This window comes from Solanum stenotomum, chromosome 1 (genome assembly GCF_019186545.1).
Source record: "Solanum stenotomum isolate F172 chromosome 1, ASM1918654v1, whole genome shotgun sequence".
Classification (NCBI taxonomy): domain Eukaryota; kingdom Viridiplantae; phylum Streptophyta; class Magnoliopsida; order Solanales; family Solanaceae; genus Solanum; species Solanum stenotomum.
Genome location: NC_064282.1, coordinates 9,630,364 through 9,643,921, shown reverse-complemented (window position 1 = coordinate 9,643,921; position 13,558 = coordinate 9,630,364). Strand labels below are relative to the sequence as shown.

The window sequence follows — 13,558 nt, the reverse complement described above, 5'->3', positions numbered from 1 at the left end:
AAATTAACTTGTTATTTATTGTGATTTATAATATATTTACGTAAAACATACTCTAAATACAAATAATTAGCAACTTAAAATATATAAAAACATACTAAAAAATTGATTAACTTCAAAGTTCATATGTACCACATAAATTAAAACAGAAACAGTAACATATATTGGGCCTCGTGCTGGCACGGGATCCCATATCTAGTATATATATATATATATATCATAGTATAACTCAAATTCAAAAGACAACTACAATTACATAAATTTAAAATTGACCCTACTAATTTAAAAGATAATCGCAATAAATCTTTAAAAAATATCTCAATTAAAATATGAATAAATTAGAGAAATATAAATATAGAAATTAAACAGAAAAGAAGAGCAAAAAACTACGTTTTGAACTTTTGGTGGCTAAAAGGGTGGTGCTTTTAAGGATACTAGATAAAGGTGCCGGTGCAAGGCACGGGTATTTTGTGAAATTAAAAGCAGTTATAAAGAAGATATGTAAATACGCAACATGATTAAACTAAATTTCAATATAACATGTTTCATAGTATATTACATTCATGTTGCAAAGGCTTATACATTAAACTTTCTATGAAGGCCAAAACACATACACTATATGTAGTTTAATATTTGTTGCATTGGTCTGGTAGTTGAATTTTGAATTCTGCAAATTCTCAAGTGTTAACATAAGTAGTTCTTCCAGCTTGAAACTTTCTTATGATCTAAGAAGAAACTAAAGGAGTAAATTAATACAATTCAGCAGATAGCAAAGAGAATTGGGAATATATCTAGAACCTTAAATTGTGCAAAGAATAACACCCCACTTTGGAGAGGAGCTATTTAAATTCAGGAAAATCCAATTCACACAATCAGGCTGCAAAATTAGACAGTAGTTGTAGAGTTTGGTTAGGAAAAGGTCTACGATAAATTGATAACAGGAAAAAATACTACCAACTCCAAGCTGAAGTAACATGAAATACAGAAAACATCGACAAATGAGTTGAAAATAAATATCTGAATAAATTGAACCACATAAGTTATGCTTCAGCCAACAGTGTAAGGTATATTATTATTCATTACATGTTTCTAACAATGATTTACTATATTATAAGAAGTACCCTTAGATGAATGTAAATACAAAATATTCTTGAAGCAGGCATATGGATACAAATGATAGACCAACCAGAGGAAATAAGAGTACAACTCGTCCCCTAAAGTTGACTTTCCCAAAAGATGAAGTTTCTATATTAAGGGGAGAGAATGATACTCATAGTGAATAAAGTAACCAAATGGTGAGGATTATACAAGGCCTGCAGAAACTAAAGAAGGAGCTTACAAAGTATAATCTTGCTGCTGAACTGCTCCAACTGAAAGAATGCAAACAAGAATGACATCCTAGCTTTCACCGTGCTTAGTTGGGTAGAAATGACATATATAGAATTTTAAAATTAAGCACTTTTTTATATGTCTTTTACGTATATTAAATTGTAAATTATTGTAATTTATAGTTACTTTTAACATAATTTTGAAATAATATATATGTTACTTTTCATGTTCCAATTTATGTGACATTCATAGATTTTTTTAGAGTCAGTTATTTTTTTATATGTGTTATATTTTTTAAAATTGTTAACTATTTTGATTTATAATACTTTTGACGTCATTTTCAAACAATATATGTTTTATCATCTAACCCATTTTATGTGGTTCCAATAAAATTTCAAGAGTCTATTGAATTTTTTTATATAACTTTTAAATATTTAAGTTGTTATATTAATTTTTTTGTTTCAATTTATGTGATATTATGAAACCTTGAGAAGTTATCCAATTTTTTGTATGATTAAAAAATATTTCAAGTTAGTAGTACTTTTTTACATAATTTAAAAAATAATATATTGTACTTTCGTTGTTCCAATTTACGTGGCATATATAAAATTTTAAAACTAATCACTTTTCTATATGTCTTTTACATTTATTAAGTTGTAAATTATTATAATTGTATCTTTTTAACGTAATTTTCCAATAATATATCTGTTACTTTTCATGTCCTTATTTATGCGGCATTGATAGATTTTTTTAGAGTTGATTGATTTTTTTTATATCTATTTTAATTTTTTTACAATTGATAACTATTGTGATTTATAATATTTTTTTCGTCATTTTCAAACAGTATATATATATTTATCATCTAACTCATTTTATGTGGTATCAATAAGATTTTGAGAGTCAATCAAATTTTTTTATATAAGTTTTTGATATTTAAGTTGTTAATTATTATGATTTATAGCATTATTTATGTAATTTTCTCTAAAAAAGACATAATTTTTCAATATCCGATATTTTTTTCTCTAAACGCATATTTTTTTGTCTATGATATATTATGTAGAAAAAATGTAGCAACAAATAATTGGTATTTTAAAATGGGACCCACATTATTAACTATTAACACATTGAGGGAAAAGGCAGAAAAGAATGGCCCACCTGCTTGAAAAATTGGGCCAATTTTGCGGCTGAGAAAGAAAAATGAATGGACTTTTATGTCCTTATATTAAGGAAGTGCAATTATAAAACAGCCAAGTACAACATATTTAAAGCATAATATTTGAAGGAAAATTACGGGAGTACCCTTGGTCGTTCAAGGGCACCACCACCTATATAGAATGATGAAGGGCACCACCACCTATATAGAATGATGAGAAAGAAAAATGATAGGACTTTTATGTCCTATATTAAGGAAGTGCAATTATAAAACAACCAAGTACAACATATTTAAAGCATAATATTTAAAGGAAAATTACGGGAGTACCCTTGGTCGTCCAAGGGCACCACCACTTATATAGAATGATGAAGATTAATTAAATATTTTTTAAATTCGAATTCCAAATTAATTATTCAAGAATTTTTTATCTTTTTATATAATTAGCAAAAAAAAAAAGTATTATTTTTTTATCACTCTATATGATCCTAAATTATAGCATCATCATTTGTACATGCAATTATGTGCCAGATATTTTGTGGAAATATAGTTACAGAAAAATAGGCTAAATTTATTTGTGTTTTAAATTTATGTAACTCTAAACATAAATTTGTAGTTCCTAAATTTTAGCAGCATTATTGGGGGTAGTTATATATGTATTTTTTTTTAAACGTGGAATTTTTCTTTTTAAAACAAAATGAAATAGTACGATTATCCTTTTCTTTGTGTTTAGTTTAAAATTTTTAATTTTTAATTATTTTTAATTTCAGATTTTAAATTAAAATTATGTTTTAAAAGACTCCATCGTGCATAAGTATTCTTCTTTTTTTATAAATATTTTCAAGTTTAAAATATTTTTAATTTCATATTTTAAATTAATTTAGTTAATTCAATATAAATTAAGTTTAGAGAGAGAGATTCTATTTTCTTATATTTTTTGCCGCCATTACATTCAAGGCAATGATTATGGTCTTTCATGTAAAGTTCAACATTGTAGAGTTTGAAATTAATTTTTTTTTAAAAAGTCGAAGTCAATATTCAACAAAAGAAATATGAAAATTCATATTGTGAATTGTAAAATATATTAATTAAACAACCTTAATAAATTTGAATTAAAGTAAATTAACAAAAAAAATAGAAAAAGAAAGGCAAACAATTAAAAAAACAATTAGTTATTGGATGAGGATTCTACTTACATGTTTTTTCTTTATCTTTATTATAATAATTTAGATTATAGATTTCTTTCGATTCTTTTTTATAGCAATAAAAACTCTCTGTGCACTCTATAGATCATAGGTTTATTTCAAATTTTTTTAATCAATAAAATTCTTTGTAAGCAATTATTTAAAAAATACACATACAAAAAAGCAAAGAAATTATTAATCGTGGAAATACATATACAAAGAAACAGAAAATTATTTTTTATTGTGTTTAGAGGAAATAAAAAAGAAAAGAAAGTAATATATCTAAGCGTCGTAGATCATCTTGTTCTAGTTTTAGCAACGTGGCAAAAAAGTTTTAAAACTCCCTATTTAATTGGATACATGTTTTTTTAAAATAAAGATTAATTTGTTTTTGATATTGTAATTTTTGTAAGCGTAAATTTTATTTAAAAATTACTGTTTATGATTTTTAGCTTTAGTGATTGCAATTTTATATCCGTGCCTATACATCCATACATTTTTTTAGTGTTTGCAATTTTTAAAAATAATTTTATACATTTAAAAATTCAGTTTTGTTTAGCATAGAAAGTAAATTTTCAACCTTTTTATAAAAAAAATATTTTTTACTAATTTATAAATTGGATTTAATAAATATTAAATATGTTTTTTAAAATGTTGTCAGTTTTCATTATTTGTGTACTGGCATGTGTCTATTTTTATTTCAAATTTTGAATTTATAATATTTAATTATTTATTATTTAAAATTATGAAAATTTGTGGCACTGACATGTGTCGTTTTATCTTCTCCTATTATATATAGATAGATTTTTCAATTTTATTACCTGTTTTTTTTTTTTCTGTTTCTTCTTGCTTGTGGTTGCTACTCATAGGCTGATTTAGTGTCAACAATAACGTACACGTGGATGCATGATTTTTCTATCAAATTAGGTATTTATTATGCATATTTGATTACATCGATCTGTCCCTAATTACTTGTCTATTTTGACAAATTAAGAAAGAACAAAAAAAATTAACATATTATACTCTCGATTAATTACTTCGAAAAAGGTAGAACTTTTTGAAAATCTTAAATTTTTTAATTCATCCACTTCATAATTAATAGGAGTAAAATGATAAATTTACTATGTTAATTATTATTTTCTTAATAGGTGTATCAATACAAAAGTGAACAAGTAATTAAGGACAAAAGGAATAGTGCACTTGGTTGAAGGTTAGGTGAGTAAATACCCAAAGGAACTAGGTTCAATTCCCGCTAAAATTATCTTCTTCTTTTTTCATTTTCATTTTTTTTTTTGATTGAAAAGAGAAATATTATATATATTAGTTATGCATCCATACAAGCCAGGGGGGCCAAAAGTAGTACTGCAACCTACAGCTATATCTATATTAGTAGTAGTACATTTATCCGACATAGAACTTGTTAGTTTATTTACAACAAAAGGAATCCCCTTCTTATCTTCTTCTATCTTCTTCAAAACGAAATCCGGGGGCTTAGTAGTCCATTCCACAAAGGTTTGCTCCTTAGTGAATTTTGCGCCTTCCTTTGCTAGTAGGTCGGCCACCTGATTTAATTCCCTTAAGTTATGGATGATCCGCGGGTTCCCCAATTGCTGGAGCAATTTCCTGCATTCAGTTATAATGTTAGAATAAGAGTCATGACCATTTTTAATTATGTTCTATAATCCTAAATATGTATTAATGCTACATATTAGTTATGTACTCATGTTCTATAAATCCTAAATATGTATTAATGCTACTGCTTTCTTCTCTATTTTTAGGTTGATTTCTTTACTATCGTATTTTATTTTCGTATTTGAACTTGATATATTTTGGTTAAGCCTTTGACCTATATAAAACATCATTTCTACCTTCATCACAAGAATACAATAATTTTGCATACACGCCACTCTTCCAAAACTCCATCAACCAAATCACACTTAGCTTGAATTTATTATTGTTGTTGTGTACGTTATATTGTCTCTTCCATGTGAAGGGGAGTATTATGTTCCTGCTTTCTTAGCCAGGGTATCACTATGACATTACACACGAGGAGGAAAAACTGAAAAGCGTACTTATTTTTTTTTGGAAAAACTACATATTTAGACATACTTCACTATCATATATATATATATATTATATATACTATTACTATTACGTATACTTTTAAATATTATGTATCTTACCACTAATAAGAATTTTATATCATATATTGAGAAAAATATACTTGATACATGTATTTTTGCACCAAATACACAAAGAGAGAGGCAACCAAGATAGAAAGGGAGGCGACATGCGAATCTCACTCGATACATGTATATGTATCCCAAATACATGTGAATCCACTTGGATACAACATATCTAGAATAAATTACACGTAAGTTTGACCTATGTATCCTCAGATACATATATCTGGACATATCTGAACGTATATGGACAACCAAAAATCTTGAAAGATACGTAATACTGCAAACTAGAGTTCATCTAATTAAGTAATTAGCTCTTAAACTAGTAAGGTTTATATAAGTTCCCTTTTATTTTTTAAATAATAAGAGATGGATGGAGCCTTTGAATTATAGGTTCAATTGAACCTAATATTTTTTATAATAATAAATATTTATTTGTATATAGGGATATCATCAAATATTAAATTTTGTATTCATAATATCTTAAAAGTACATGAAGTACGTTTAAGTTAAATCTATCATGTTTAAATGAAATATTGCCGCTTTATAAGTGATGAAAAGATTTTAATAAAAAATTATATACATAAGTTATATATTCATTGATTCAATATAAACATTTAGTTTTTAAAACATTTAGCCCCTCAACCAAAATAACTACAACTACTTGACAAATATAAAAATATATACTCCTATGTGTATAATATGTATATTATATATTATATTTAAAATACTATTTTATTTTAATGAACAGCTAAAAAGTGTAAAAAAAAAAAATTGTTATCACAACCTCACCTTGCTAAACATCTCGAGAAGCCCATAACAGGAAAATCTCGGGTCTGTCCAAATAGCCCATTTTGAAAAATAGTTGGGCTGGAAGCTAGCATATCCAGCTGATTGAAAGCCCAAAAATGTGGGAACTAAAGCCCAATACGTCACCGAACAAAACTCAATTGTACCTTGAATGTGACTTAACTTGACCCTATGATCCATGTTCCTTCATATGCTTGTCAACTGCAGCGCCTCATTGCATTTTTGGAACAACAAGCTAGATATGAGGTCGAGTGATATTTCATTCATAACCATAATTCATCTGTTGAGTTTTTAGTGTCAAATAAGTATACCATAAGTATTGGTAATTTTTGAGTACTCTAAATATAGCCATACCTGAATTCGCATCATGTAGATTGTCTTGTAGGCTATGAGTGTATTACTTGCTACATCCCCTGGCGCATCATATATAAATGATCCACAAAAAGGGAAAAAAAGAAAAAGAAAAAGAAAGAAGAAGCCCAAATTCAATGGCATGATCTTTGGTTGGCTATCTCAACTCTAACTTGTTGGTGAGGTTCGATTCCTCCCATTGTAATTCCCTCCCTCAGCCCCAATTTTCTTTTTAATTTTTTTTTTAAAAAAAGGATGATCGTTAGTTAAAGTACTTCAATTTGGGCATAGAAATGACATTAAATTATACTTTTTACTCATTATTATTATATATATATCTTGAATATCCTTTTAAAAAATTCTTATTTCGCCACAGTTTTAATGCCGAAGGCAACAATTCTATTGGTGTTATGTTTTAAATTGTAGTACTATTTGAGTACCTAAAAGAGAATTAACAAACCACTGACTGATTTTGGGTTAGTAAAATTTTTAGGAATTAAGGAGCAAATTACATCCTTTTTCTACCCTTTTTTAATTTATAAAAATCCCTTCAAATTTTTGTCATCCGGATACATAACAGTTGATACATTAAACAACTTGTCTGTTGAGATTAAAAAGGAAATTAAAAGTCAGTTCCTCAAATCATGCAAATCAAATCTATGTCAATCTCTCCCAAATCGTAACAACTTCAAACAATTCAAATCTCAAATGTTCTTCTCTCAAATCTCTCCCAAATCGTAACAGATTCCAAAGGTCGAAAACAATAGTTATGTGCGGAACATTTAGTATAAATTCAAATCTATGTATCATGTCAAAAAAGTTAGTGCAAGATACATTACTATTTATGTATCTTATTTTGTTTGAGAATACTGTATTTTATAAAAGATACATTATACATGTAATTGTTCTCAATAATATTTTTGTGTGTGAGACATAACACAATGGTTAGTTGATACAAAAAGATATTGTTATAAAAACATTAGCATTTATGTATCAACAATAATATTTGATAATGTCTATAAATACATAACAATCTAGTTGAATAAGTTTGGATGTATGTATCTGGAAGTAAAAGATAACGAAATTTGTAAGTTTGGGTGTATGAACATGATAAAAAAGTTTCTTGTATTATGGTATAACCTTGACGATCTATGGGCTTAAAATTCTCATCTTTGCGATGTGCATTCTATCACTTTTACTTGTTTATTATAATAAAAATAGATTTAAAAATTAAAAGATAATTTATTATTTACTTTCTAATTTTTCCTTATAAATATCCAGGGGTGTCAAAAATGAGCTCAAACATATGTAATCCATCCAACATGTCTTGAATTTTATGGGTTGGACTCAAGATAATTTAAATTGAGTTCAATCTCAATTCGTTCAAGTCATAACCCATTTTAAAAAAAAATCTTCAATTTAATCTCTAATTTCAACTCATTTTAAGACGTTTTGTTTGCATTGATGTAATGTATGTCCTTTCCTATTATTATCTATTTTATATCTTCTAAGATGTAATATTCATGTGGTTTAATTCCTAAAAGAGAAATCATGAGTGAACAATTTCACTTGCAATCAGTTGGAAACCCCACAAATTTTCAAGTGCGCCTAGTCAACGTCCATTTGTTTCTTTAGTATTAGTAGGCGACCAAATTTATAAGATCTAAAAAGCATCGGCCTAAAAGCTATGCTTTGGTAAAACAATTATTTTTACCAAAAACATTCAATAAAAAAAACAAACTTTCTTCAAGCAGCTGTAATTTCTCTCTTTCTAAGACATATAGCTCAATCATATCTTTATGCAATAGCTTTTTGGAATTTAATGTAACGTCTTTACATGCCTAGATCTAAAATGCGTGACAATTTTTTTATGGATGAAAATTATATCATCATCGATCTTGCAGACTTTCATGCAAAATCATCAAAAGCAAACCTACCGTAGAGACAAAATATTTCAGAGAACTTTATCTTATCTCTTACGATAAGAAATCAGAAAAAAAAAAAAAAACATACTTATCATGATTTGGAAACCATAACTCCACTAAAAAAAACACATAGAATTATTTATTTTTAATTTTGGTCCACATAAATAAAAAATAATACATTAATTTAGACATAAAAGCCTTTTTGTGGGATACTTTTAAACACTTTCAAAAAAATTATCAAACTTTTTATGATGGCAGATGTACACTACACACATTTTACGTCTCCTTTTATCATCCATCAAAATCCATCCTCCCAAGCTTGCAATATTTTTCTACTATATATATAGCAATTGGTCACTATATATATATATATAGTTCCAATATGCGCTAATACAACTCACCATTTCACTTCACCTATTAATATATCCCCATCCGGCCACACATTGAAGTTTACGTGCGCGTTAATATCAAGAAAGAAGAAAATGGGGAACGAATTGATGGTTTTTATGATAATGGTGATTGTACAAGTTGCGTATGCCGGAATGGTAATAATATCAAAGTTAGTGATGGATGGTGGCATGAATGCTTTCGTTCAATCAGCTTATAGGCCTATTTTTGCAACTATCTCCATTGCTCCATTTGCTTTCTTCTTAGAGAGGTATATATTCTTCTTCCTACATACCAACTTTTAAAAAATAAAAGGAGTATTACAGTATTTATCACTAATAAATATATGTAAGCCACGGTTGAATAGCTTCTTGTCAATATGTGTGCTTTTGCGATTTAAATTTTTTATTGAGGGTATTTTGGTCATTTGAAAGAATTTAAGCAGTTCAATTGACTTTAGAAAGTAATGTACGCCCGTACGGTAGCTGCTTCATTAATGTTTATGTATGCTTTTGACAATTGTACCCTTTTCACAGGACAATTTTCCGCATCCAAGTTATTGCGAACGCGTGACTGTTTATATTTTTTAAAAAAAAAGAGCTTGTGTTAGAGCAAATAGTACTCTTTTAATTAAATCAATATTTTTTTCCGAAGGATAATCAATTAATAAAATAAAACATTTTTTATCCCAGTGCAGAGCAAGATATAAGTAGTAGTAACTCTAATTACTAGATGACCTCAGTTAATATTAAGTTACTAACGATAGACAAATTGATTAGAAATTTCAGGTTTGAGTTTTGAAAATTATAACAATTCCGGCACAAAATATTTGTTTTATTTATCATTGTTTCTTGATTCAGTTTTTTCTTTTTTTAAATCCTTTTATTTTCTCATATTGACAGGAAAACTAGGCCCAAGATGACACGCTCTATACTTTTTCAGATATTTTTGTGTTCTATTTTCGGGTAAGCATTTTCTTTTCTGTTGAAAACCACATATGCTGTCAAACTTTAATTTTGTCCAATAAAATACTAATATATATTTTATAAAAATACTTAACGTATTAAATTAATTTAGAGATCCTATTTCTATATCTGACTTTATTTAACAAAGCAACAATAGTGACATTTCTTTATTATGAACTTAAATGTCTAGAAACAAAAATGAGGGAAATATATAGTGACTTAAAATCTGTTAATATTTGAGAAAGAGTTATAGAGGGTAATTTTATTGTTATAGAAATGATTGATGTAAATGTCATTATAGAGATTCAAAAAATAACATGAAAAATCAGTTTCAAAGAGAACTTGATTATTATAATAAAATGCTACTCTATTATAAATACTAGTGATTGTTATAAATGTCGGACTTATTTAACATAGTATCATCAATTCTAACCTTTTGTGTTTCTTATCGTGATATATACAGGATAACAGCGAATCAAAATATATATTTCATTGGGCTAAAGAATTCAACTCCAACAATTGTCTCCGCCATTGATAATCTAATCCCAGCTTTCACCTTTATCATAGCTGTACCCTTGGGGTAATTAATTGTATTTTCTACAAATATTAAAAAGTTAAACTATCAAATTGAAGCATGATAATTAATGGCTGTAAATTAATAATTTTAATTTTGTGGGTGCAGGATTGAAAAATTGGGATTAAGAAGTATAGCAGGACAAACTAAGTTTTGGGGTACAATAATATGTGTTGGAGGTGCAATGTTATTGTCATTATATCATGGAAAAGTTGTTATTGGTCAATTAGGATTTCACTGGAAATATGCAGAAAATACAAGCAAAGATGTCAATTCTGCCAATTCCAATTTCTTTTTAGGACCTTTTCTACTTATACTCTCCAGTCTCACTTATGCCATTTGGTTAATTATTCAGGTAATTGAAAACTATTTACTCCCTTCTCTAACAAACACACACATACTATTGTTTTCTGTTACTAAAATTTCTTCCATGCTTATTCAATATTTTCCTAAAATATGTTTACACTAATTACAGTAAAAATACATAATAAATAAATTCTGATTAAGGCATAGGTTATGCACTACATATATCGATCTTGCATTTATTGATTTAGTGCAAATAATTTTTTACCGATATTTTTGTTTTTTTGGATTTATTAGGCAAGGGTAAACGAGAAGTATGCAGCACCATATACAAGCACAACGTTGATGTGCCTAATGGCTAGTGTGGAGTGCGTTATCATTGGCTTTTGTGTCGTTCCAAAACTTTCTGAATGGACATTAAATCCCATTAGAGCTGTCTCAGTTGTCTATAATGTACTTATTTTTTCATATGCTTTTTAAATATTTATTAAAAAGGATAACCAAAAAGTATGTATATATACGAGTATTAATTTGCTCATGATGATGAGGTTTATTTGATGTTGATTACAGGGAGCTATGGCTACATCATTTACATATTTCCTGAGCTCGTGGTGCATTGAGAAAAAAGGTCCTTTGTACGTCTCGATGTTCAATCCGTTGTTCTTAGTTATTTCTGCATTTCTCAGTTGGATATTGCTTCGTGAGAAATTATACCTTGGCGTGTAAGTATATATTTAGCCTATCACTTTATTCTTTTCTCATTGTAATCTAATTATAATTCTTAGTAAAATATTCATTCATTTTTTAAAAAAATATATCAGAGTTGTAGGGTCAATCATCGTAGTGGCTGGGATGTACGGCTTTTTGTGGGGCAAAAAGATGGAGACAAATGCAGAGGATATTGATGTACTAGAATTAACAAAAGAGAAGAAGCAATCCACTAAATTACAAGCTGATTTGGAATTGCAATTACCTCAAAATCACAAGGATAATAATAATAATAATATGAAGCAGATCATACAATCCAAAACTGCGCTATGATCGATGGTGCAGTAAAAATAAATTGGGATACCACTTGTCATAAGGTTATTTATGTCATTTTTTCTCTTGAAGCTTTTGTTTTTAATAAAATAAATTCTAGATTTAAAATATGAAAATATATTACTCTTATTTATTAAATATAATAAGTTGTTCATATATTTGCGTAAATATAAGCACTCAAATAAATTGCCGATTGATTTCATGTAGCAAATATAAGTTGTTCATATATTCTAGATGATGGAATTGTGACTAAACAAAATATTAATTATTTTTGTGTGTGCATATATACTAATGTTATTATGCTACAGTCATTATTTCATTGCTATTGAATAAATTTTTCTACGCAAAACTAATGGTTCACGTTTAAAAAATTCATTATCTAAATCCGCTAGGTTACGGAGAAAATGTTTGATTACATGCAATCAATAGACCATTTTCATCTTTGAGTGCTTATGTTTTTGCAAATATATGAGTAACTTATATCTAATAATAAAAACGTACTCTCAATAATTCTAAATATTTCTTTTGTCCAATTTATCCAACACTTAGTATATTTTTTCCAAAAAAAGCTAAAATGCTTAACATCATTCCACTAATAATACTCCTATTTTATATGAATCGTAATTTTATTTTATTTTATAATGTCCAAAGATTACTATCACTTTATGTTATCTAAATTTTTTTTTATCACATATTACAAATGAAATTTACTAATTCAATTACGAAACATATCGTTTAATCATGTAATTTAATTAGTGGAACTTAAATAACGTCAGGATTTAAGTTCTATTACTTTAAGTAGTGTGTTACCATTTTACCTTGAACTAAAACTTAAAAACATTTTATTTCCCAAGAGTTTAGAATAATACTTCCTCCATTCATTTTTAATTGTCATGATTTTCTTTTTCAGAGTCAAACTATAAGAACTTTGACTAACATTTTATGATGTACTTTTTCATCATATTGATATGCAAAAAATTACAATTTATAGTGCTTTTCGTATAGTTTTTGAATATCTAAACTTTTTGTTTAAAATATCGAATTAATATAATTTAACTTAACTTTAAAAATTAGTTAAAACGACTTCTGAAAAATGTAACATGACAATTAAAAGTGGACGGAGAAAGTAGTACATACTTTTTGCCTGCCACTCCTTTTCTTTTTTTATCTTTTTTTTTGTACAACTTTCATTTGTTCTTTTGGTTGTATATAATGCATTGAATTATTGGTTACTCGACCACCTTTTTATCACTTCAACTGCAGTCGTTTTTTTTTCTTTTTCTGGTACAGACACTTCACATATATGGAGTATTTAATTGCTTCACTCATGTTCTTGCCTTTAAGTGGTTCCTTTTTATA

General features: G+C 27.4%; 2 protein-coding genes across 4 annotated transcripts in view; one reads left to right on the top strand and one right to left on the bottom strand.

Annotated features, from left to right (window-relative positions):
- The window catches only part of LOC125867153 (ADP-ribosylation factor 1), a 64,663-nt gene extending 61,812 nt beyond the window's left edge, over positions 1 to 2,851 (bottom strand). Inside the window, exon 1 of one of the 2 annotated variants that reach the window (XM_049547597.1) lies at positions 2,841 to 2,851. The gene's annotated coding sequence lies outside the window, so the exon portion shown is untranslated. Of the gene's footprint in view, positions 1 to 2,659; positions 2,670 to 2,840 lie in introns of those variants that run through there. The other variant, XM_049547604.1, reaches the window with a different exon arrangement.
- A 6,410-nt stretch (positions 2,852 to 9,261) lies between these two features.
- Positions 9,262 to 12,270, top strand: LOC125866999 (WAT1-related protein At1g09380-like). Of its 2 annotated transcripts, XM_049547413.1 has the most exons (7): positions 9,262 to 9,587; positions 10,219 to 10,281; positions 10,745 to 10,861; positions 10,964 to 11,210; positions 11,456 to 11,611; positions 11,729 to 11,880; positions 11,980 to 12,270. In XM_049547413.1, exons 1-7 carry the CDS (start codon positions 9,412 to 9,414, stop codon positions 12,197 to 12,199), a joined length of 1,131 nt encoding a protein of 376 aa, XP_049403370.1. In that variant the 5' UTR covers positions 9,262 to 9,411; the 3' UTR covers positions 12,200 to 12,270. The 2 variants fall into 2 exon arrangements, with proteins under 2 accessions (XP_049403370.1, XP_049403378.1); XM_049547421.1 differs by lacking the exon at positions 11,456 to 11,611 and having other exon boundaries at positions 9,303 to 9,587.
- The last annotated feature ends 1,288 nt before the right edge of the window (positions 12,271 to 13,558 follow it).

What these genes read in the sequence shown, in the direction of transcription:
- LOC125866999 (XM_049547413.1), top strand. Translation starts at nt 9,412, where the DNA reads ATGGGGAACGAATTGATGGTTTTTATGATAATGGTGATTGTACAAGTT. An exon ending in TTTGCTTTCTTCTTAGAGAG is followed by an intron (nt 9,588 to 10,218) that starts GTATATATTCTT and finishes TCATATTGACAG; the next exon opens with GAAAACTAGGCCCAAGATGA. An exon ending in GAGAAATTATACCTTGGCGT is followed by an intron (nt 11,881 to 11,979) that starts GTAAGTATATAT and finishes AAAATATATCAG; the next exon opens with AGTTGTAGGGTCAATCATCG.